General features: G+C 59.7%; 1 protein-coding gene across 1 annotated transcript in view; it reads left to right on the forward strand.

The window, feature by feature from the left end:
• Nucleotides 1-25,029, forward strand: part of CUX2 (cut like homeobox 2) — a 254,319-nt gene that overhangs the window by 187,585 nt on the left and 41,705 nt on the right. Inside the window, 1 exon segment of the mRNA XM_062182840.1 lies at nucleotides 10,081-10,159. Coding sequence (XP_062038824.1) covers nucleotides 10,081-10,159 — 79 coding nt within the window.

A 25,029-nucleotide genomic window follows, 5' to 3' on the forward strand; every position in this document is an offset into this window, starting at 1 on the left:
GGAGCTGCAGAGTCACGCGGGCGCCCTCAGGGCCCCTCTTCTCCCTGCCCAAGGTGGGACTGGAGTTGGCAGCGGCTGGCCTTTGCCTGTGCTGGGCAAGGAGCTCACCTGGAGGGTGGGCAGCCTGGAAAGGCAGGAGGCCAAACGCGGGACCTGGGATTCACCACGCGTTTCTCAGCTGTGACCTCACTCCTTGAGCAGCTGGGGGAGGGAGGGGCTGGCAGCCCCCAGGAGGATGTGGGGGACACAAAGCAGGGAAGGAGGGACGTGGGTCTAGGCCAGAGGGCAGTGTGGACGCTCACAGCAGCCACACTGCAGGCACATGGAGGCTGGGGGCAATGCAGACTCCCCTGGCCTATGCAGAACAGACGGCTCCAGCCAGCCCCGGTGGCCAGATCCTCTCATTTCCCAAGAGGAGCCCGCAGTTTGGAGCTCCTCTGGGCTTTCAGCACTGGCTCCCTTACGGGCACACGGTTTCCTGCCAGTGCCCTATGCAGGTATCATTGCAGCAAAATGCGCAAGCTTAAGCACATGACTTGATGAATTTTTTTTTTTTAATTTTTTTTTTTATTTTTTTTATTTTTGACAGGCAGAGTGGACAGTGAGAGAGAGACAGAGAGAAAGGTCTTCCTTTTGCCGTTGGTTCACCCTCCAATGGCCGCCGCGGTAGCACGCTGCGGCCGGCGCACCGCGCTGATCCGATGGCAGGAGCCAGGTGCTTATCCTGGTCTCCCATGGGGTGCAGGGCCCAAGCACTTGGGCCATCCTCCACTGCACTCCCTGGCCACAGCAGAGAGCTGGCCTGGAAGAGGGGCAACCGGGACAGGATCGGTGCCCCGACCGGGACTAGAACCCGGTGTGCCGGCGCCGCAAGGCGGAAGATTAGCCTAGTGAGCCGCGGCGCCGGCCGACTTGATGAATTTTGACAGCTCCAATATTTTTAAAACACCGGTAGGTCCGAGAAAATCTACCCATGGGGTGCATCGTGACCCCAAGTTTACTGTACCACGTGATCCCACGAGCAACAGAGGACAATGCACACATGCACACACACGTGAGCTCTGGTGGGAACCCGGATGATGCAGAGCGCCATCCTTCCGGCTCTGGGGCGCAGGCTGGGAGTCCTTGCTGTGCCTCTCCCTGTGTGGCTTTGCCCTCTCCAGTCTCGTCTTCCCCTTCTGTAAACTGGGGGAGGGAACGACAGAGATCCCAGGCGGGCTTCTCGTGCGCGGAGCCTGGTAAGTGCTTCCGAAGTGCTCACTCTGCTCGCCTGCTGTTTTTAGTTATTCTTAACAGATAACACCCCCTACTCTTTTAGAGCAGTTCAGACTTAAAAGGGGTTGGAGCAAAAGGTGTGGCGCTCCCATCGGCCCCTCTCCCCACACCCGTTTCCCCCGTCGTCAGCATCTTGCCGTGGAGTGATGCATTTGTGACAGTCGACTGTCGACAGGCGCTGGTCTCGATGCGGTGTTGTTAACTAAAATCCAGGTCTGCGTGAGGGTCTTCGCGTTGCCCAGTTCCGTGGGTTTTGACAAATGCACGGTGTCCGCTCCTCACGGTCACGGTTGCGTAGGAAAGCTCGCCCTGCCGTCAGGAGTCTTTGTCAGGCTCGGGGCTGCTGCTGCTTCCACTGCGAGAAGAAACGGCCTCAGCTCCTGAGCCCTGCACACGGGCTGGCCGGAGCCCTCCTCTCTGCTCTGGACAGCATGGCACACTGCAGCGAGAGACCCGGGCGTTTGAGTCTGTTCTGACACACCCAGAGGTGACATCACCTTGGCCACTGTGGTGGAGGTCACACGAATTCCAGCCCCAAATCCTGAGTCCACAGATCCCCTCCCTTCCTACTCACAGCCTTGCCACAGCTCCTCCTGTGCGACCTGGAGCCACCGTCTCATCCTCACTGGGCCTCTGAAGCAAGCAGCTCCTCCCGCCCAGGGCCACCCTGCAGTGTCCGGAGGCCCAGACGCCCTGGTCTGTGGGCCGGAAGAAGCTCTCGAGGGAAACCGGAAGGCGTCATGCTACACAGGAACACCGAGCCGTGGGCGCAGGGGGCCTGGCCTTCTGGGGCTGAGCCTCACGGAGGCAGCCTTGGTTCCACGCCAGGGCTCGGTGGCCATCGTCCATGGCAAGTCTCTGGGAAGAGGGCCCCAGAAAGGCAGACACAGTGGGGCCCACCTCTGCCTGGAACAGCAGGTTCAGAACCACGCCAGCCAGCACAGAGCCTCGTTCATGGGTGTGGCAGCTTCCGACCCTGGGACACCGAATCTCCATGGTCCAGCTCCACCGCCGGCCACACCCCGGGCCAGCAGCAAACCCGACTTCTGACCTCCCTTGTCTGTAGGTAGGGCCTTGTGGAATCACTGATAGCTTTTCAACTCATTATATGCGCCTGGTGCTTTTTTTTTTTTTTTTTTTTTTTTTATTACCCCAAAGCAAAACGTATTTGTAAGGCACTAAAGAAAGCCTCCTGTCCCTTTTATGCCGGGGCCCTCGGAAGAGAAGTGAAATTGTGTGTTGGCTGCTATAAAAAGCCCCGGCTTATACAATTTTAACAATAGAAAAATGATCTCTGTGCTTTGGTGCGTGGATGCTTAGAGGAAAACAGGCGGCCTGCTCAGGTGGCTGGCGAATTACAAATGAGTGGGGCGCCTTTGTTTTGAGTGACAAGCAATTTAAATGCAGTCTTTCGTGGAGGCCTGGAAAAACGTTCCCCCCAGAAGAGAGAGGGAACGAGAGGAAAAGGGAAGAAAGAAAGGGAAAGGCTTGCTTTCGAGCCGAGGGGCTGTGGTGGTCGCTGCTGAGCGGAGGTGAGAAGTTGGCACTTCATCTGATAATTGTGAAGTCAGTGGTTTGTGATTGCACGTAATTGATGATTGCACTGTTGCTAATAGCAGGCCTGCCGGCCTCGGCCCGCGGGACACCTCGTTTTGGCGCACCTTCCGAACCCTGAGAGGCAGCCGGCCCAGAGCAGGCCCACGGCACCCAGGGGTTCTGGTGGCAGAGCTGCCGGCCTGCCCAGCGTACGTTGAAGGAGAAGTGGCTCCGAGCCTTATCTTGAACCTGGGAATAATTACAGATATTCGAGTGAAGCTGCATAGTTTCTCTTCCCCACCTACAGCCCCTGCCCCACCCTGGGCGTGCCCTGGCCTCATTAAGGACCAAGTGTGGAGGGCAGAGAGGGCTGCCCGCCTGCCTGGGAGCACAGCCGAGTTGGAAGGCGCTGGGCGCGGCACCTTCACCTTACAGATGGGCCGCTGGGGCTCGGCGCGGGCGGTGACGCAGACCCCAGCTGCAGCAGGCAGGCCCGGAAGCTTCTGCTTCTACTTCTGCCCTGCGGCCGCTGCCCCACATCAGGTGTCACCTGGCACTGGATGCCATTGCCTAGAACCGGGGGACACTCAGGGAATATGGGCGGCGGCGAGGTGAAGGTGGGGCCCCTGTGGTGGGCCAGGCCCTGTCTTTATGCTCTGCACACACCGTGGGCCTTCACGCCCCCAGATGCCAGCACCTGCCCCTGGAGGCTCACAGTCCGCCTGGGGAAATGGAACAGCGTCCAGACGACAAGTCAGCGTGGGTCCGGCCGTCCTCAGCAAACACTGACCAGTGTGTGTGAGGGCCCCGCGGTGAGAGAACGTTCAAGCACCACACCCCCTCCAAGTGAGACACAGCACAGCCTCAGACACCTCTAAGGATCAGGACGTGTCGGCATGGGGAGGGGAATGGGGGCTCGGGCACGTAGCAGGTGGGTGGTTGCTGTGGTTACCAGGCTGTCCCTCTGCCCGTCCCCCGTGCAGATTGAGGTACTGGGGGAGGAACCTGGAAGCTGGGCCCACAGCCCCGGAGCAGGGGAAGCCTCAGAGCCCAAGCTCTGAATTAGTGGTGCACACTCAAGGGTTCAGAGTGAATTAACAGGCTACACTGTAAATTCAAAATGAATTAGTGGTTTATACCCAAGAATTCAGAACAATGACAAGTGGCCAAATGTGTGGGTATTTCTCCTGTCGGTCTCGACACAGCTGGCACCCGCGCCTGAGCCTTGGTGAGGAGACCTTCTAGGACCACCAGGTGACCCTCCAGAGAGCCAGAGGCCCCGGGCTTCTGTCCAGACCTCCAGGAGCCCAGGCCAACCACAGTGAGAGCCGCACTCCGTCTGCCCCAAGCCCCAGCGCCAAATCGTAGTTTGCACTTGCTCAGCTGCATCAGCCGCTCCCAGCCAAGAGCGCTCGTGCTGCCCGGTCCTGCCAGCCGGGCCTGGCCTGCCCATCCCCTGCCCATCTGAGTTACTCCAGCTCCATCCACAAACCCCAGGAGAGACTCAATCCCAAGTTGGCATTAGAAGCATGGGCTTCAGGTCAGAACAAGCTGGGTCCGACTCCCAGCTCCCGCGTGGTGTGGCCTTCACCCTCTGTGCACCCGTATCTTCATCCTTGAAGTGGGAGGGCAGCCCCTCTGCCAGGGTCTTGAAGGTCAGGTGAGTGGATTGGTGTCCAGCCCTTGGCACAATGCCTGGCACAGTGGTGATCCTTCATAGCAGCCCTCGGGTTGGTCAGACGAGGAGACTGCCAGCCCCGTTTCCCAGTTCACCCCAGAGAAAGGGGCGCTGTCACGCAGGTCCTCGGAGGCCGCGTGGCCCTTCCAGGTAGGCTGGCAGAACTCGCACACAGCAGGTTTCCACAGCACCTCTTCGTCCTCACGTACTCGGGTGCCTCCCGCCACAGGGCGCTCAGGGCCCCTCTGGGGAGCCTCGTGGTAATTCCCGCTCCCTGCTGCTGCTCCGCCCCCACCCCGGGATGTGCCTCTTTATTCCGGCTCCGTGGCCCGCCAGCTCCTGAGTGGGCACCCTTCAGAGTGCCGTGGTGTACCCTGGCTGACTGCGCTCTGTCCCCCACTGCCTGCAGCCCCTCCACGACCCCATCAGGAGGTGAGCGCCCCTCATCTCTCAAACCCTACCCTTTCTTCCTCTCTCTAGCACCACCCCCCACCCCATGCACCTTCCCCTCCCACCAGACCTGCACCCTGCGTGGTCCCTCTGAGTTCCTCCCCTGTGGCACATCCAAGCAGGTCACGCCCCCCCCCCCCCAGCCTCCAGAGGCCCCTACTGCCCTTCCCTGCGCCCACATCCCACCCACTCTCCTGAAGCCCCCTCCCCACTGGCACTCTTCCTTGCTGACCCTCCCCCATCTCCATGCCCTTCCACTCCCTCACTTCCTGTCCCCAGCTCTTCACCCGATGCTCAGAGCTGTGAACCCAGGCCCTTGGAGCACCTGCCCCTGCTCTGCAGCCGCCAATCCGGTTTCTTCCAGGATCCCCGCCACATCAAATCCTCCCTCGTGCCTCCCAGAGCTCAGAACCCGGTGGGAGAGGGAAGCCATTCTCAAAGTGCATTCTGTGGAATCCTGGCTTCCCAGCTCATTCCCTGGAGAAGTTCTATGGGCAAAGGACTTGGGAAAACCCTGAGTTGCACGGAGTTGGTGAGGACTTACCCCTGCAGCTGTGGCTGGTCGGCATGCCCCACGTGCCCGTGTGTTTGTTCACGTCCACAGGATGGGGGCGGCACGCACGGCTGACCACAGGCCCCCTTTCCGTGCCAGGGGGACTGTGTGACACACTTTGAGAAGCCCTGTCTCGTCACAGGCCCGGGCCCTGAAGTGAGAGGTGTCTGCACCCTGATACCCCAGGCCAATGACTGCTTCTGTCTCGGCCAGGGGGCAGCGCTTCCCTGGCCCTCGGCTCCCGCTCTGCAGAGTGGGGCAGAGCGCTCGTGTTGCAGAGGCACGAGGTGGACCACTGAGTAGAGTAAGGGAGGGTCTGCAGGGCCTCAGACCATTGCTTGTGAAGAGCAGGGCGTGGGCAGGTCTCAGCAGTCAGTAGATGTCGTCTCGCGCGCACACACGCACACACACATGCACACACACACACACACATGCACATGCAGCAGCTCAGCCCCGCCCCACAGGCCCCCACCTTGCCTCTCTGTGCACCGGGCACACGCGAGCGGGGCGGCTGGAGCGGTCTCTTGCCTTTCTCTCACCGGACAGCTCTGCCCTGTTGTGCTCGTGCCCGGGGGCCAAGCGTGCTCACCCTGCTGTCACAGCGGGCAGGGAGTGCCACGTGCGCCGTCAGACGCTGTGCTGTTTCGGATGGCGACCTTCCGGAGGGTGTCTAGCTGGCCGCTACCGCCACCTCCTCCCTCCACAGATGGCCCTCAAAGATCTGCCGGGCATAAGCCAGATCCGTCGTGCTGGACGCTTGTCCGGCTCCCTTCTGCCTGTAGGGCACAGCCACGTGGCCTTTTCCCTGTGCCCTGCTCACCTGTTCTGGGCGCATGGCTGAGATGTGTGAGGGTTGCAGCCGCTGGGAGAGGCGTCCCGTGTGGCAGGAAGGCTCTGACTCCCTAGGAAGCTTTGTGCTGGCTTTCCGGGGTCTCTGCTTCCTGTCTTTCCACCCCAGCAGCTTCCTGACCACTGGAAATTCTTCCCACTCAGTGGATAAGCAGACCGGAATTCAAGGACGCGGCTTTCTAGAAAGGGACACGCGTGCTGCTCTAACACAAGACAGAGTGAGGCAGGACGCCCAGACAGCCACTGTCTGCAGGAGTCGTCTTGCCGCGGGGAAGTAGCCACAGGCGGCACGCGATCGACTGCGGCTGCGCTCCACCAAGACTCCATTTACCGAGCAGAGCAAGGGCCGCGGTCTGCCAGCGCCGTCAGTCTGGGCAGAACTGTGCGGCAGGAGCAGGGTGCGAACTCGGGCCTTTGCGTGCAGTAGTCGCCACAGTCTTAACAAGTGAAAAGAAGCAAGCGGGTTTAGCCTTAGCAATAGCTCTTACTTAGCCTCCACGTCGCTTCAACATGGAGTCAGTATGAAGAGTAACGGGGCCTTTTGCACGCCTGTGCTGTTGAGTTGGGACTGCTGCTCACAGCTGATCTCCGCTGGGAAATGTCATATTGCAAATGCCCAGCAGGACACGGGCCCCGGGCCGCCAAGCTGGACGGCTCAGGAGACATCAGTCATGACGTGCGCCGTCACGCGCTGATGGGGGAAGGAGCTGCTGAGGGCAGGGACGGGGACAGTAAAGGAGACTTGCAGCACGTAGGCCCACCGCGCCCCTCCCCACACCGCAGGCTCCCCGCGCTCTGCATGGACAGCTGTGAAGACCGCGGTGGCTCGGGGGTCACTCCCATCTGGGGCAGGGAGAGCAGTGGCTTTGCCTCCTCGGAGTCTTGGGCCACAGGTCGGCAGCACAGCGGCCTCTAAGCTGGGGCAGCCGCACCTGCGAGTTAACAGTGTCGCGTGGAGTCCAGATGCCTTCCCCACAGGCATCTGGCTGGACAGGGTCTGGCTGGACTGAAGGACCCAGTGTCTGGGTTCAGAAAGCAGTCCAAAGCCCCAGACTTGGGGTGAGTCCTGGCCCTGCCACGTACTAACAGGGTGCCCTCGGGCAAGGTACCTGACCTCACTGCGCCTGCCTGCGTGGCGGGGACGATGGCGGCGGCAGCTGGGAGCCTGGGGTGGCCGTGAGATGACAGGCAGGAGCACTGAAAGTGTGTGGCGTGTGCTGAGCATCAAGTGCCACACTGGCTGTGGGTCCATCAGAGAACCGGGTTGACTGCCCTTCTCACCTTGCCCAGGAGACCCTTGTGGGTCCTGGCTCCCCTTGGGTGTGGCTGTGGCACCGACTCCACAGTGAGTGCCCAGACAGGAACTGTATCATGTCCATCTCAGCAAAAATGAAACTCTGGCAGATGTTTCCTTTGCCTAGATTCTAGAACATTCTTTCTGTCCTAACTGCCCTCCCCCCACCCCACCCTGCACCATCATCTCCTTCTCAGGGAGACAGTTCCGAATGTTGTCCGCCAAGCTAGGTCAGCCCTCGCTCCCTGAAATCCTCTCAAGTCCCCACACTTCCCTTCTGAGCATTAGCAGTTGTCCTGCCGAATCATCTGGAAACCTGGCCCAGTGTCGGTCTCCCCCAGCCTGAGTCCACCTGGGGGGAGCTCAGTGTGCGTCACACAGTGCTGGGGTTTCAGCCCCCAGTGCCGGGTGCAGAGCAGCCCAGGTTTGCCTGAGTGAGAGAGACCAGGGGCTGTCCCAGCAGAATGGTGAGATGAGGGAACTCTTCCTCACCCATCCAACCTGCGCCCTGAATTCCTCGTCACTTGGCCTCCCCGTCTGATGCTCTGCCTGCCTTGCGAAACCTGCAGACGCCAGTGTCCATGAAAACATGACGAGACCCATACATGTCATTTTACATTTTCTCATAGCTACACGTTATCACTTGGTTGCGTCATCAGTATTTTTTGAGTCTCTGGGCCCCAGAGGGTGTCTCATTCCCGAGGCACGTCTTGGTCTGGGCCCACCTCCTTCCTGCTGCTTAGTAGTCGCACATGGCTCGTTGGCCACTGTTGGAGCAGCCGTGGCCCTCAGACCCCTCTTCCCAGCATGCACAGCAGTGGGTAGCCAGGTGGGGCTTTTCCCAGGTGCTCACCACGAGGTCCCAGAGACCAGCACAACCGAAGCAGGCAGGATGGGGGCTTGGCGCATGCGCCTGTGTTCAACCTTCAGCCCCCAGCACTCCCTTCAGCTAGGCCACTGCATTATTAGCTCTGTTCTACCAATGGAAATAGAGGCATAAGGGTTTCTGGGACCTCGCTGCACAAGGACACACAGCTGGGGGGGGGGGGGGGCGGCTCTGAAGCCAGGCAGCCCAGGTCCCGGGCTGCAACTCCCCTGACCACCGCTGAACTCTGGGAAATGCCTCTCTTGTGGATCTGCTCATCCGGCAGATGGTGCAGACTCTGCTCTCAGCTCACTTTCGGAGCCTCAGTAATAGACATGCCCTCTCCTCTTTCAGCAGCCTTGTGGAGGTTTCTAGAAGCCCACCACTGAGGGCCAGACCCTGGCCCACTGGCACTCGAAAGAGATTCGTCATTTAGGGAGCGGGCGCCCAGGGAAGGGGGCGTCTGTGCTGGGGAAATGAGGCTCACCCGAGCCGAGAGTGGGACACCTGACTCCCACTGGGAGCTCAGTGCAGGCGTGGGAGCCGCAGGCCGCTTCCATTGGGACTGGCCGGCGAGGGCCAGGGTCAGGGCAGCCGAGAGGCCAGAGCCGTGGGTGAGCAGGTGCTAGCTCACCAGACCTCGGGAGAAACGTGCGTTGTAAGAGGCCCCCCTCTTGCCCACAGGCATCTCCGGGAATCTCATTGCAGGAGAAAGACCCGTGAGCAGAGAGTGAGGGTGGGGATGTCGCTGTCCAGCACGGGGTCACCCTGCCGTTCGCCTGTCCGTGCTGGTGGAGGCACGTGCTGAGCACCTTGGGTGTGCCGGGAGGGGCCGTGTGGAGCACTGAACCCGCCCACGCCTGTCCCGGCTCTTTATTAACTCCCGAGAGCTTGCAAGTTCTTCCTTTAATTTTCAGGGCAAGAGACACTCCTCAGATGTGTCCCACTCTCCCCAAAGCCTGCAGCTTCCAGCACGGCCCTTCAGCAACAGGGAGAAGTAGCAGCAGTGTCCGTGCCGTGCTGCGTGCCAGGCCCTGCGTTCAGGGCTTACCCGCAGCTTCACTCATGCCCCGCACAGATGAGTCTGCCGGGGAGCAAAGAGGGGCAGTGACTTGCCCAAGGTCACACAGCCTGGGCTCCAGGCCCAGAGCTCATACGTTCGTTTAATCTACTTACTGTTTGAGAGGCAGAGTAACAGAGAGGTCTTGTGTCAGCTGGTTCACTCTCCAGATGGCTGCAACAGCCAGGGCTGGGCCAGGCCGAAGCCAGGGGCCAGGAGCTCCATTCTGTTCTCCCGCTTGAGTGGCGCAGACCCCAGCTGTTGAGCCATCATCTGCTGCTCCCCCGGTGCGTTAGCAGAAAGCTGGGTAGGAAGCAAAGCAGCAGGACTCGAACCAGGCACTGTACTCGGGATGCGGGCCTCGCAAGCAGCGGCTTAACCGGCTGCACCAGCGCTGCCCCAGAGCGTGCACTTCCAGCCCTCACTGCCCGCCCTTCCCCTTGGCACAGGAGGGAACAATCGCGTTCGCTTGCAGACCCGATGCCATGGTTACACGTGACTCTTTCTCTTGTCTCCAAAGGTGGTGGCCCTTAGTAAGAGAAGTCAGGAGGCGGAGGCCGCTTTTCTGAGTGTTTACAAGCAGTTAATTGAAGCACCAGGTAAGAAACACTTGGGCTCCCAACCTGAATCACTAACGACAAGGAAGTGCCTTTAAGCCTGTTTCACAGGGACCTCCACGTGATCAGTCAGGGGACAGGCCCTCTGCAGGTGGGGAAGCGACCCAGTGTGCGGTGACATGTCCATCAGCCTGGAGCACCCCCCACCCCACGGCCACAGAGGACAGAAGGCCTCAGTGCTGTCTGCCAGTAAGAGATGGGGGGACCCCCCCAGCGCTTTCCCCAGCCAACCTCAAAACTAGGTGCTGACCGACAGCCAGACCCCAGAGAGCGTACACTGTGTGATTCCACTTACGGAAAGCATGAGATGGCCAAGCTTATCTGGTAACACTGCTTACACTAGCCAGATGGGGGACAGCCCTGTGTCCTTCCACGGGTGAGTGGGGAACCACGTGTGGCCTTGCCATGCAGTGGAGCATCACTCAGCCAGGAGACTGCTGCGACCAGAGGGAGCTGGGAAACGTGACGCTGAGTGACATGAGATGTCCAGAGTGGCAGGTCAGCGCACGGACAACAGGCAGATGACCGGGGCTGGCGGGAGGGGAGGCGACAGTGCTGTGGCAGGGAGACGGGTAGAGCTGGAACGTCGTCCGTGTGCTCCGTGGTCCACTCGACAGTGGTTAGTCTTCTGGTAGGTGAATTGAAAAAAATGAAAGCAGCCCACACTGTTGGGAGTCGGGTGGGGGACCCTGCGGGCCAGGGGTGCCGTTGTCGGAGCAGGGGTGCTGCCTGTGCACCGTGCACCTGCGCACTTGGCACATGTGGTGTGAGTTTGCCATTTGCCTATACAAAGCTGCTTCTCTAGAAGTTGTCCATCCCCTGCCACCTTCTCACTGCCACAGCAGCAGGAGCACAGAGAGGTCCCATTGTTTGCTTAATAATCGTGGGTCTGGGAGGAGGCCCCACTGTGCCAGTGCCCTCTACCCAGACACCCGCCGGAATCGGTGCTGTTGGGGGTGCTCGGGGCCGGAGTGCACGAGAAGGAAGAGGCGGTCCCGTCCTAGCCGTGGAGAACAGACGCTCATGTACAATATCTGGGTCGTTCGTGCGATTGTTGTTCTTGGGACGGGGACACCCCGTGGTCCTCGTGGAGTTGTTTTGAGCCCCATGGGCTCTGTGTCCCTCACAAGGATGAGGCCCTGGGGTCGGGGTGCAGGCAGTCCTTGTATCTGCAGTCAATGTCATTGTCACCCCCGTTGAGTGGCACTGTCCCTGCAGCCTCTTTACTTGTAGCATCTCCACTCTCATCAGTAGGGTCTGGGGAAAACTTGGAAAAACACACCCCTCTTATTTCTCAGTGTTTATTTAAGATCCATCGATTGGCTGATTTAAAGAGCAGAGTGTGATGAGAGAGAGAGCGATCTTCCGTTCACTGGTTCACTAAGCAAATGGCCACAATAGCCAGGGCTGAGCCAAGCCTAAGCCAGGAGCCTGGAGCTCCTTCCTGGTCTCCCACGTGGGTGCAGGCCCCAGGCACACGGGCCCTCCTCCACCGCCTCCCCAGGCACACCTGGAGCTCCTTCCTGGTCTCCCACGTGGGTGCAGGCCCCAGGCACACAGGCCATCCTCTACCGCCTCCCCAGGCACATTAGCAGGGAGCTGTTTCAGGACCCAGGTGAAGCACTCCTGTATGGGATGTAGGCTCCTGGCAGCGAGGTCCCAGTGGGGCTCAACACCCCTTCCAACCTTTTCAGTCCTTTGGGTTTCATAGCCCCAGAGACAAGTTGGAGGATGACCCTCCCGGGGGTCCCCACACGTGGCTCCTCTGTGGAGCCCTATAGTTCTGTGGATGCAGCACCAGGGCAGCCCTGAGATGGGTTTGTGCTTTCAGGCTCAGTGCTAGACCCCGGTTCACATCCTGCTGCACCACGTACACCATGGCAATAGCCTGATTAATTCATCTCCTCTTCCATGAATTGTGAATGTGAGAACCCACTTCACCTGACTGGGGCATGGCACACAGTAGGGGCTTACTGTTGGCTGCTCTCATCCTTGTGCGTGTGTTGGGTATGAGAACGCGCTTCACCTGACTGGGGCACGGCACACAGTAGGCGCTTACTGTTGGCTGCTCTCATCCTTTTACATGTGTTGGGCTTCCCTAGGAGATAGGAGGTGCTCCCAGACTGGGATTGACTGGTACTAGATTTGTGTATTTGTATATAATAGGCACCTAATAATTGTTGTTGAATGCAACATAAAGGAAAAGAAGTTACTGAAGACAAGAGATGCTTTTTTTTAAAAAGATATATTTATTTATTTGAAAGTCAGAGTTACACAGAGAGAGAAGGAGAGGCAAAGAGAGAGAGAGAGAAAGAGAGAGAGAGGTCTTCCATCCGCTGGTTCACTCCCCAATTGGCCACAACGGCCAGAGCTGCGCCTAACTGGAGCCAGGAGCCAGGAGCTTCCTCTGGGTCTCCCACATGGGTGCAGGGGCCCAAGGACTTGGGCCATCCTCTGCTGCTTTCCCAGGCCACAGCAGAGAGCTGGATTGGAAGTGGAGCAGCCGGGACTCTAACCGGCGCCCATATGGGATGCTGGCACTGCAGGCAGCAGCTTTACCCGCTATACCACAGCGCTGGCCCCAAGAGGTGCTTTTTCTACCATAGGCCTCTACTTATCACATGTTTATTTACTCAGAAAGCAACTGTTGAGTGCTTGCTGTGTGCCTGGCCCTCACTGGACACTGGGAATGTAGCCACGAGCCTGGATGTGACAGCAGAAGTGACCACATCATCACTCAGATGGCGACTGGCCATGGCACGGGAACACCCGTGGGTCTGGTGCTTAGCGTGTAGACAGGCAGACAGATGGGAGCGGCAGAAATGGGGCTTCATTTCAGGGATTCTGGAGGACCCCAGTACTTCTGGAGCAGGGCTGTTGGAACCGCCAGGGGTCCAGCCAGGGGCCGTGAGAGCCCCGAACTGGGGCAGAGATTTCCAGAAGAGCTACGTCCCCTCTGGCCCTGCCCCCCAAACCCTGGGAGCAGGGAGGTCGTCCCCCCTCTCATTCCCCGCCCATCCTCCCCAGGAACGCAGGGGCGAGGGGACGTCCCCAGCTGTCACCGAGTTGGAGAACCAGGAGCCGTAACTGATGGAGCCGCACCAGCCCAACAGCCCCTTTAGGGCCTCTAATTCATTTTCGAGACATTTAAGAATAACAAAATGTTTTAATGATTTCTTAGGGGAATTAGGAAGACATATTTTTGTTCTCATTAAATTTTATCCTCAGACGCAAGAACCAAATGTCAGATGTGTTGTTGGCGCTCCGAGCCTCCCTGCTCGCCGCCCCAACCCCTCCCAAAAATAACGCTCCTGAAATCGTGGCCGGGCACGGGCTTTGTTTTGCTGTTTCTTGACAGGCAAATTATTTGTCAAAATGCCCCCCCCACCCCAGCCTCCTGAAGCCGCACAAGTCCTGATTCAACATTTTCGTTTTGAGTGACTTCTGCCAGCCCGGATCCTTGGCAGCGAGCGCGCTGTGGCGTGATTGCTCAGCAAGTATTTTGATAAGTGTGCAGCCTGCATGTCTGTAATTACGAAAGAAACCCGTAAATCTTTTGGATATTGTTCACACAGATGTGGCGTGAAGTGAGAAAAAAAAGCAGTAAAACGTGTTAAAAGCATAATTAATGTCATTGTTGTGCGGGATGATTTGATTTAAACCCCTCTGACTTCCGTGGCGGTGACGGCTGATTTCTTTATCGCGCTCGTGGAGTTCCTAGGTACCGACCCAGGCTCAGAGAGCTAACTTGCGAGCTGAGTTGATCAGTCAAAGGAAAAGAGGGGGAAACAAAGGGAAGAGCGAGAGCCGAGCGGGCAGGCGGGCGGCCCCGCGGCGGAGCTGAGGGAGCGAGGTGAGTGGGCCTGTGCGCGTCCCGCTGCCTTCGCTGGCGTTGTCAGATGCGGCGCAGGGTGTGGCGTCTCCCGGCAGGTGCGCCTTGCTCTCCGTCTTGCAGGGGTGCGGCATCAGACACACCTGGGTGGCACTCTGTGTGATGCCTTCGAGCTGTGTGACCTTGGCCTCTCGGAGCTGTGGTTTCTGTGGCCTTAGGAGAGGGACAGTCCTAGAAGCTGGTCACCGGCCTGCGAGAGGACTCCCTGTGCTGTGCGGGGCAGCACCCAGCAGGTTTGCAGCAGCGTCTGCTGCGGCCCGCCTGGGGTTCTGTCGTCAGGGACGTTGGGCGAGCCGTGTGGACAGCAGGGTCACTGAGTCCACGGAATAGGAAATGCTTGAAAGCGTTTGTTTTATTTTTTTTTTTTCCATTTTCTTCCCCAGTGTAAAAATAGCACGTGCTCACTGTGAGCTTCAGAAATACAGCAAAGTGGGAGGGAGGGAAGACGCCCACTGGAGAAGCGGCTTTCGGTTCCGATCTTCCCCGTGTGCGTCTCCAGAACGGTCGCCGATTGCTCACGTTGAACCCGCTGCCGTATTCATCTGTGTGTCTGCCCACCCTGAGTGGATTTGGTTTGTCGTGTCTGGCAGTCTGTCGTGTGGCCGTGTTGTCGTGTGCCGAGCCCCTCACCAGTGCCGGGTGTCGAGGGTGCTCCTGAGTGCGTAGCTTCCTGGTTCTGTGCTGTAGTTCTAGGCACGAGAAAGAAATCTCGGGGAGGGGTACGCATGCACTGGAGCCATCCTGCGTCATGCCCCTAGGGTCAGGGGTCAGAGGGGCCAAGAAGTCCTCCACCCGGCTGTCTTACGTTGCAGCCCTTTATTGGCTGCCGTCCTACTTATGCACTACAGCCCACTCACATGTATTCTCTTGCATCCTTAGCCTATTTTTCTGTCACTGAATTATTTTCTTAGTGATCTGTAGACACTCTTTGTATATTATGGCTATCGACCACTGTCCTCAAACGTGTTTTCTATCATCTCCCTTAGTTTCCCTTTTGTTTCCTAACTCTGCTTTTAGTGTCTCCTGTGTATGGTGCATAGCCAGCATTCCACAAACGTGGACAGGAAGTAGGGCATCTACCAAACCTTTGTTTTATGGCTCCTAAAGTTCGTGTCCTGTTTTTTGAAACTCTCCATGTTATATGCATTTCTTTAAGTACCTTTGTGGTTCTAATTTCTAAGCTTTTAAATCTGCAAACCATTTTTGTACGTTGATGGAAGCAGAGAGCTGCCTTAAATGTCTAGTTTTGTTCTTGTCCCAAACGACTAGTTCCAGTGCCATCTAGTGGCCACACCACTTTCACAGGGACAGGAAAAGCAAGTCTGCTTGGTCTCTGCCGCCGCCGCCTCCTCCGGCATGCTTATCCTCCACTCAGTTAGTTCAGCAGGAGCCGTGGGAGCGCTGAAAGATAACGTACAAGTTTCTAACCCATTAAAAAGGGAAGACCCGGGGCCAGCGCTGTGGCGTAGTGAGTAAAGTCACTGCCAACGATGCCTGCATCCCATAAGGGCGCCAGCTTCGTGTCCTGGCTGCTCCACTTCCAATCCAGCTCTCTGCTATGGCCTGGGAAAGCAACAGAAGATGGCCCAAGGATTTGGGCCCCTGCCACCCACATGGGAGACCCAGAGGAAGCTCCTGGCTCCTGGCTTCAGCCTGGCCTAACCCTGGCCGTTACAAACATTTGGGGAGTAAACCAGCAGAGGAAAGATCGATTGACTCCCTCCCTCTCTTTAACTCTGATTTTCAAATAAATAAGTAAAAAAGATGGTCTTGAAAGTGGGCCCGTAGCCTAGTGGTTCGGATGCCCACGTCCCCCATCAGAGCCTGCGTTGGATTCCTGGCCCTGGCTCCTGGTCCAGCTCCTGCCGACACAGAGCCGGAAGCAGCGGTGAGGGCACAAGTACCTGCGTTCTTGCCACTCCCACGGGACACCTGGTGGAGGTTTTGGCTCCTGGCCCTGGCCCAGCCCCGACTGTTGCGGACATTTGAGGTGACTGGCCCGAGGGGTGGACTTGTCCCTCCCTAATAACAAGTGCCTGTGCCTGTTTGAAGGGAGCCTTAGTGCTCAGGTTTCCCTTGAGCGGCTGGCTTCAGCAGGCGGTGTCCCTCTGCTTCCTGCCACACCGCTGCCGGGGCCATCTCTTCCTGCCGCCCTTTCCCCGTGGGCACCTCCCTAAACCTCAGCCTCCCTGGCGGCTCAGGCTGCACCTGGCACGGCGCCCACCCCCACAGGCGCTCCCCCTCGGCCTGGGTTCCCGGGGCACTTGACGTGTGCCAAGCCCTGCGGGGACTCAGCTTGAGTCCAGATCGGAACACAGCAGAGAGCAGGCTCCACGGAGGCACGGCCGAGAGAGATGCCTCCGGGAGCGGGGGAGGAAGGCCTCTGAATTCGGTGGTGGAGGAGGAGGTGCTGTCGCGCCGGGGCTGTTGTCAGGCAGTGCCGTCAGCCCCTCACGCACACGGGTGCTCTGATCCCCACACGCACACCCTCGGAGGCAGGTTCCAGCACACGGGTGCTCTGATCCCCACACGCATACCCTCGGAGGCAGGTTCCAGCACACGGGTGCTCTGATCCCCACACGCACACCCTCGGAGGCAGGTTCCAGCCTCTGCCCTACATGTGCAGCCGAGAGAAGTGATGGAGCCGAAACCCAGACCCTGGGCTCCTCGCCCCGGCCCCAGCTGCAGGATTCACCTGCAGATCAAAGGAGTTCAGACAGAACATTAGAAACTTGAGTTCTGGAAACTGAAGAGCAGTGAAGGGGCCGTTACTCCCCGTGGCCGGAGAGGTTCCAGGCAGGAAAGACAAGGATGCACACAGAGGTGTTGCACTGGGGAGAGCGAGCTGCTCCTGCTCTGGCCTGGGCTGCGGGGCGGGCCCCTGCATTGCGGGGAACAGTCACAGGTCGCCACCCTTGGGGACAGAGAGGGCGAGGGGGCACAGAGCCGGGCCTGTCCCTGCGCTGCCACTTTGCTTCCTGCGTCACACGTGACTCCTGTGAGCCTCAGTCTCCCCATGTGTAACGTGGGCGGTGACGTGCCCCGGTCGGCAGGTGCAGGGAACACAAGCACAGTGCCTGGCACAGTATTGCTGCCGCACAAATACCTACACGGGCTGCCTGCCAGCGGGGCCACAGGGCCTGGCAGGACTGGCCCACCCCTGCCCTCCTGGGGCTTTGAGTGTCGCTCAGGTTGTGGGGACTTTGTCACAACGGATGGAAATTCGCATCCTCTCTGCTGCTCTCCATCTCGTGGCCTTAGGCGACTGGCTCTGCCTCTCTGAGTGCAAAAAGCACACCTTGCCTCCAGCGTCTCTAAGGTCGGGTGAGGTGGAGTGTGAAGTCTTTGGCTGCGTATTTGACACACAGTAAATGCTCAGTAAACAGTGGCTGCTGCCATGACCACTGCCACTGCCACTGCCACTGCGATGGGTGTTGTCACCTTGCAGACCCAGTGCTGGGAAGGAAGACCCTCGTGCCCAGCCCTTGTGTCCCCGCCCAAGCCAGGAAACTCCCCCAGATCAGCCGGCACTGGCAGTGTCAGGGAGAAAGGGGTGGGCGGGCACGTGGCTCCCGGCTGCGAATCAGGGCCCCGCACCCCATCTGCTATTGAAAAGTTGAGATTAAAGGATCAGAGTGAGTCTCACTGCCACCATCAGTAGCCTGAGCCTCCCTCCCACACAGGCGCCTGGAGCCGGGGCCCAGATGGGAGAAGGCTTCTGTCTCAAAGATATTTTGGAGGGGCGCACGCATACTTCTGCATATATGGTTTCTAAACAGCCTCTCGGACAGCCTTTCTGGCTCCAGCTTTCCTAAAAAAGCCACTTCCCTTCAGATGGACATGGTGGGAGGACTAAGCCGCCCCGCCTGGATCGGCCCTGCCCCCACCCCACCCGCACCGTGCTTTTCCAGCACCGCCAACAGCATCAGCTAGTGGTGGCAGGTGGAATGGACGACATGTCACTCCTCCCTGACCGCGCCTTTGGGAAGCCTGGTTGCGGCACTGAAGTCTTGCAGACCGAGGGCTGCGTTCTCTAGGGACCGGATCCAACGGCACCAAACCGAATGTGTCACTCTATTAAGCAGTGCTTGTAGAAAAAGGACGGGTTGATGGCGACAAAACAAAGGCAGGTGGGGTCCCCTCCCTGGGCACCCCTCAGGACCTGCCGCCTCTCACAGCTCATGCTAAGCCCACGGGAGAATTTGTTGTGTGCGACTGCCTCGGACTTGGGGTTCCCCGCTTAGAGATTTTTGTAAGCCCAAGTTGGATCTCCGGCTGCTGGGTTCCTGCCGCCCTCACCCGGGAGTCGACAGTCTGTACAATGCGGAGTGGAGTAGGGGGAGTGGGGCCCCGTTCGCAACGCTGGGCAGGGGCACTGGCAGCCCCGCCAGCCGCAGGTTAGCTGAGAGGTTGTCGGTGCAAGTGCTGAGCCCCAGAAACTGGGCAGCTGGCTGTGCTCTGTCGCCGCCCCCTCCCCAACCCAGGAGACGAGGCTGGCCAGACGCTAGAGGGGCACACGGGCCATTTTGGACATCGGGGGCTTGGTGGCGCCAGGCATTTCCCCAAGGTGAGGGGGTCACCTGAGCCAGGGAGCAGCCCAGGTGTGCCTGGGGAGCAAGACTGAAACTTGGAACGGATTGCAGGCTGTGACAAGGGTCACCTGTCCACTTCCGCCCAGGCGTAGCCTCAGTCAGGTACTAGAGCATCTTCGACTCACTTGTGGCACCTGCAGGCCCCTCTTTGTTTGTTTGAGAGGCAGACGAAGCCCCCATCACCACTCCATTGCCAGATCCCTGCATCAGCCAGGCCAAAGCAAGGAGTGGGAAACTCTGTCCAGGCGTCTCACGTGGGGAACAGGGATTCCTGGAGCCTCCCAGGGTCTTGTTTAACGGGAGCCAAGAGCCAGCGCGGAGACTGGCGTGGGACAGGCTTCTTAGCGTAAGCTGCACACCGCCCCACTCCTCCCTTTCGACCACGGGAAGCTAGTTTCAGGCTCGAGGTCTCGGGGAGGCAGCAGGGTCTAACACGCCTGGAGCCTCAGAGAGTTCCTTTTCCTCATGTCTGTTGTGGTTCAAGCACCTGCTAGGTGTGACAGAGAGCAGAGGCTTTTATTTACGACGCTGAAACAAATGCAAGTTGAAAATCCTTTATCCAAAATGCTTGGAACAGAAGTGCTTCGGATTTCGGGTTCTGGAGTATTTGCATATTCGTACCGAGCTATCTCGGGGTTGGGACGCAAGCCTAAACACGGAGTTCATTTATGTTTTATGTACACCTCATACACATAGCCTGGAGGTAATTTTATGCAGCATTTTCAGTAATCTTATGCTTGAAACCAAGTTTCATGGGGTGGCATTTTCTGCCTGTGGCACCATGACAGCACTCAGAAAGTTGTGGACTTGGGAACGTTTCAGATTTTCAAATTAGGGAGGCTCAACTTGTATTCCTTTAAAATATATTTAAGTTCTGGGGCCAGCACCGTGGCTCACTGGGTTAATCCTCCACCTGCGGTGCCGGCATCCCGTGTGGGCGCCGGTTCTGTCCCGGTTGCTCCTCTTCCAGTCCAGCTCTCTGCTGTGGCCCGGGAAGGCAGTGCAGGATGGCCCAAGTGCTTGGGCCCTGCACCCACATGGGAGACCAGGAGGAGGCACCTGGCTCCTGGCTTGGGATCGGCGTAGCGCCTGCCTTTGCGGCCATTTTGGGGGTGAACCAACAGACGGAAGACCTTTCTCTGTCTCTCTCTCACTGTCTGTAACTCTGCCTGTCGAATAAATAAATAAAATCTATAAATAAATATATAGATATATCTATATATCTATAGGTATATATATATATATATATATATATATATATTTAAATTCTAAACTGTTGAGTCCCCCCAAGACAGTCGGCTCTCCAGGGCGTGTGGACACAGCAGCAATCTTGAAGTGGGTTCGCCAGCATCTGGCTTTTAGTGCCCACCGACGTGGGAAAGGCTTGAGTTTAAATCCAGCTCTGCTTTTTCTCTGGGTGACCTTGAGCAAGTGGCTTTCCTGAGCCTCAGTTTGCTCATCAGGAAAATGGGGATGATAGCAGGATCTCACGCGGTCATTTGGGTGATTAATTGGGATAAAAACACAGGCCGACCACAGGATCCCCTGCAGAGATAAAAATCCAAGGATGCTAAGGTCCCTGGAGTCGGTACCTGCTGAGGCCAACTGTGTGCAGTGCTTGGCACGTGTCAGGGTCGGGGGCAAGGTCGGGATTTCTACTCCTTTGAGCTCTTGGCTCAAGATACTGGCCAGGGGGCGGGGGGCTCTCATCCACCCTGTGCCCGCCTTGCAGATATGGGTGCCTCATCTGCTCCAGGGTGGGGGGCACTGCCGTTCTGGGGGTGAAGACCAGAAACCCGTGAGGAGAAACAGCCTGCTCTGAACCCAGCCACTGCCCTCGGCCGCAGCACCCAGCCAGCCTGCTGGGCAGGGAGGCGACAGTGGCAGCAGGGGTCACCTGGGCAGCTCCACCCTCATCTGTGAAATGGGTCCATTGTGAAGATGGCTGAGGTTGTTTCTGGGACAGTCACCCCAGGGGGCCAGGTTGGGGGTTGGGCAGGGCCGCCACCCTTCCTTGGGGCCATTGCGTCCATTTCTCCTGGAATCTCCTGTGTCTAGAATATTCCCCCTTTGGCCTCCCTGGGGGCCGCCTTACTTCTCTCACGGTTCTTTTCGGCCAAGCCTCCCAACTGGCCTGCCCTGCCTGACGCACCTAGCCCCCCACCCCCACCCCCAGCCTGTGTTATTTTGCTCCCCGGCCCCTCCCCGTGTGGCCTCTTTCGTCCTCAGCCCGACTGGAAACAGGGCCTCCTCCTCGTCCACGGGCCAGCTCCTTTCCAGGCACACAGCTGGCACTCGGAAAATGCTGGCAGCCAAGCAGGCAGTGTCCGGCGTGCAGTAGGTGCTCAGTGAACATGTCTCTGGCCAAGTGGCCAGCATACGCCCTACCTCGCAGCTCCAGGGCTGGCGTCCAGTGGGGCCTCACTGGGCCGCAGCAAGGGGCCCCAGGCTGTGCCCCTCCCCTGGCATCCAGGGGGAGTCCGTGTCTGACCTTTTCCTACTCCCAGAGGCTGCTGCGTTCCTTGGCCTGTGGCCCCTTCCTCCGCCTTCAAAGCCAGCTGTGTGCCCACTTCAGCCTCTCTCTCTCTCCCTCTGCCTCCCTCTCCCTCCCTCTCTCTCTCTCTCTGTCTCTCTCCCTCTCTCTCCATCTCTCTCCATCTCTCTGTGACTCTGAGCCCCTTCCACCTGCCACCTTCATTCCCACTTCCGTGTCACAGTTCTCAGGGTCAGGACCCCACATCTCTGAGAGGCCTGCCTGCTGCAGGGACGCCCACGGAAAACTCCACATTTACTCGTCTGCTGTGTTTACTGAAGGGCCAGAGCTGGGACGAAAGAGAGGCACCGTGAGGGTCTCAAGGACCCTCTCCCAACACCTGACGATTTTGTGTGCTTCCAATGGCGTTTAGCTGGTGCGTCGAGTGGCTCTGTGGGCCAAAGTCAACGAGGGACCCTCGGGTCTGCTGCCACCTGGGCAGAGCAGGCCACCCTGGCGAGGGGTCCCTCAGGGTGGAGGCTCAGGGCCCCCCAGCTCTCTCTAGATGGGAGGTGGGAAGAAGTGAGCTGCCCTCGGGGTGCACCTGCCCCGGGGAGGAAGCGGGAGCTGTTGCTGTGCAGTTTCCAGGGTAGGGGAGTGAACTGGGCTGCCCCACCCACGGCCAAGTCCTCAGGAGACAAAATGCAGGAGGACCACAGTCCAGGACCCGCTGCCTCCTCTCACGGAGCTGGTTTGTCTCCTTGGACGACTGAGACCATGGGTACAGCAGGAGGGAAGTGGGTTAGACTTGAGTGAGGACTTCCTTCCTGTGTGACTCAAGTCCTGCCCTGCTTCCTGCCCTGGAGCCTTCAGCGTGGCCCTGCTGCTGCCTCCATTGCAGATTTCTTGCCCCCAGCAGTGTGCCCCCCCCCAGCAGTGTGCCCCTCTCCCAGTAGAGCTGTACCCCCCCAGCAGTGTGCCCCCCCCAAGCAGTGTACTCCTCTCCCAGGAGAGCTGTGCCCCCCCAGCAGTGTGCTCCTCTCCCAGGGGAGCTGTGCCCCCCCCAGCAGTGTGCCCCTCTCCCAGGAGGGCTGTGCCCCCCAGCAGTGTGCCCCTCTCCCAGGGGAGCTGTGCCCCCCCAGCAGTGTGCCCTTCTCCCAGGAGGGCTGTGCCCCCCCAGCAGTGTGCCCCTCCCCCAGCAGTGTGCCCCTCTCCCAGGAGAGCTGTGCCCCCCCAGCAGTGTGCCCCTCCCCCAGCAGTGTGCCCCTCTCCCAGGGGAGCTGTGCCACCCCCACCAGCAGTGTTTTCCTCTCCCAGGAGAGCTGTGCCCCCCAGCAGTGTGCCGCCCCCCCAGCAGTGTGCCCCTCTCCCAGGAGAGCTGTGCCCCCCCCAGCAGTGTGCCCCTCCCCCAGCAGTGTGCCCCTCTCCCAGGAGAGCTGTGCCCCCCCAGCAGTGTGCTCCTCTCCCAGGAGGGCTGTGCCCCCCAGCAGTGTGCCCCTCCCCCAGCAGTGTGCCCCTCTCCCAGGAGAGCTGTGCCCCCCCCAGCAGTGTGCCCCTCTCCCAGGAGGGCTATGCCCCCCAGCAGTGTGCCCCTCTCCCAGGAGAGCTGTGCCCCCCCAGCAGTGTGCCCCTCTCCCAGGAGAGCTGTGCCCCCCCAGCAGTGTGCCCCGCTCCCAGGAGAGCTGTGCCCCCCCAGCAGTGTCCTCCTCTCCCCGGAGAGCTGTGCCGCCCCCTCCCAGCAGTGTGCCCCCCCCAGCAGTGTGCCCCTCTCCCAGGAGAGCTGTGCCCCTCAGCAGTGTGCCCCTCTCCCAGCAGTGTGCCCCTCTCCCAGGGAAGCTGTGCCCCCCAGCAGTGTGCCCCTCTCCCAGGAGAGCTGTGCCGCCCCTCTCCCAGCAGTGTGCCCCTCTCCCAGGGGAGCTGTGCCTCCCCCCCAGCAGTGTACTCCTCTCCCAGGAGGGCTGTGCCCCCCCCAGCAGTGTGCTCCTCTCCCAGGAGGGCTGTGCCCCCCCCAGCAGTGTGCTCCTCTCCCAGGAGAGCTGTGCCGCCCCTCTCCCAGCAGGGTGCCCCTTTCCCAGGGGAGCTGTGCCGGATTGCCTCGGACTAAGTGGCCCTCCCTTGTGGAGGTTGAGGTACAGCTGTCCCCTGCCTGTGCCCAGCAGTGCTTGGTGTCCCTTGGCTTCTAGAAGCATCCTTTCAGCGTTGGCCTCTGGCCTCTGTGTCCTCCCCTCTCCTGGGCACAGTGGTCCTTGGATGAGGGCCCTCGACCTCTCCTGGACTTGACTGCAGCTGCAAAGACCCGTTTCCAGAGATGGTTACACACCAGGTGCTCATGAACGTGACGTCCCACCGAGTTCTTCCTGAGCGCCTCTCGCCCTGCCTCTCGCACCACCTGGCAGGAGCCGCCTGGCTCAGTGCGGAGCCTCCTGTCTGGCGCCTTCTACAGCCCGCCGTCCACACTGCATGCTGTGCTGGGGAAGGGCCCGGCCCCCACCCGGTTGTCCAGGAGGGGCTTCGCGGACCCCGCCCACTCGTCCCTCCCGCCCTGACTCCGGGCAGACACACTGCCAAGGAGACTGCAGCCTTCTGCTCCTGTTCGCCCAGGCGCGGCCCTGACCCCGAGCTCTCTGCGGGTCTTCCCTGTCCCGAAGGCACCCTGGGGCTCACCCCTCCCGTGCCTCTTGCCTCCCACGATGGCCGCAGCCCCCCAGGGTGTGTGTGAGACACAGTTCTCCATGGTCCCACTGCAGAAGCGCAGGGCCCTCGTCACTCTCATTCCCCCCCGTGCCAGCCAGTCAACTCGGCGCGGTGGGCTCCGGCCTCCTGGCCTCCGGCCTGTGGACTGCGCAGCGCCACCCCCGGGCCTCAGGTCCAGAGACTCCTCAGAGGGGACGCACTGTCCATCCCCATCTTACAGACCAGGAAGCTGAGGCCCCGAGGGGCGGCGCCGTGGCACACGCCGGCACCAAGACGGCACTGGGCGAGCAAGGACCTTGTTGGGAGACTGTGTGATGCGGAGAGGGGTGGGGAGCGGGAGGAGGCGCGGAGCTGGCTCGGCCCGGGGCAGGCTGCCCTGTCGGCCACACGGGCGTGGCTGGCCCCGCAGACGTGTGCAGCTCTCAGGGCTGGAGTCCGAGGCCCAGGTGCCGGCAGGGCCGCTGTCCGGAGCGCGTCTCTGTGGTGTTGCTGCTGTCGGAGAAGCTGCTCTCTGGTGGCTCTTCCTCCTCCCTTGTTTGTTTTTTAAGTTTTATTTATTTATTTGAAAGGCAGAGAGACAGGGATGGAGGGAGAGGGGGAGAAAAAGATCAGACTCGCATCCGCTGATTCACCCCAAGTGGCTGGAACAGCCAGGGCTGGGCCAGGCCAAAGCCAAGAGCCAGGAACTCCGTCCGCCCAGGTCTCTCACGTGGTGGCAGGGGCCTGAGCACTTGGGCCGTCTTCCGCTGCCTCCCAGGAGCACTAGCAGGGAGCTGCATCAGAAGTGGGGACGGAACTTGATCTGAGGCACTCGTGTGGGATATGGGGCCCTCAAGCGGCTGCTTACCTGGCCCTGGCTTCTTGTGGGCCACCAGACCTTTGGGATCCGTGGGGTCATGACCTCATTTAACCTTCGCTGCTTCCTTGCAAGCGCCTAGATCTGGTCACCCTGGGGCTGTGGCTTCAGCACGTGAGTGGCAGGACAGGGTCTCCACTCGGTCCGTATGCAGTTGCCTGCTCCAGCACTGGCCGGGAGCAGCCCAGGGCACAGGCTGTCAAGTTCATGCACACAGGTGGGAGGTTGTGGCCACCGTGGCTGTTACCAGCTCAGGGGAGCTGAGCCACACAGCCCGTGGCCCGCCAGTCACAATGCTGGTGAGAGCAACACATGCTGGAGTCTGCGGGGTGCTGCGCCCTGTCC

Source organism: Lepus europaeus, chromosome 23 (assembly GCF_033115175.1).
Source record: "Lepus europaeus isolate LE1 chromosome 23, mLepTim1.pri, whole genome shotgun sequence".
NCBI classification, from domain to species: domain Eukaryota; kingdom Metazoa; phylum Chordata; class Mammalia; order Lagomorpha; family Leporidae; genus Lepus; species Lepus europaeus.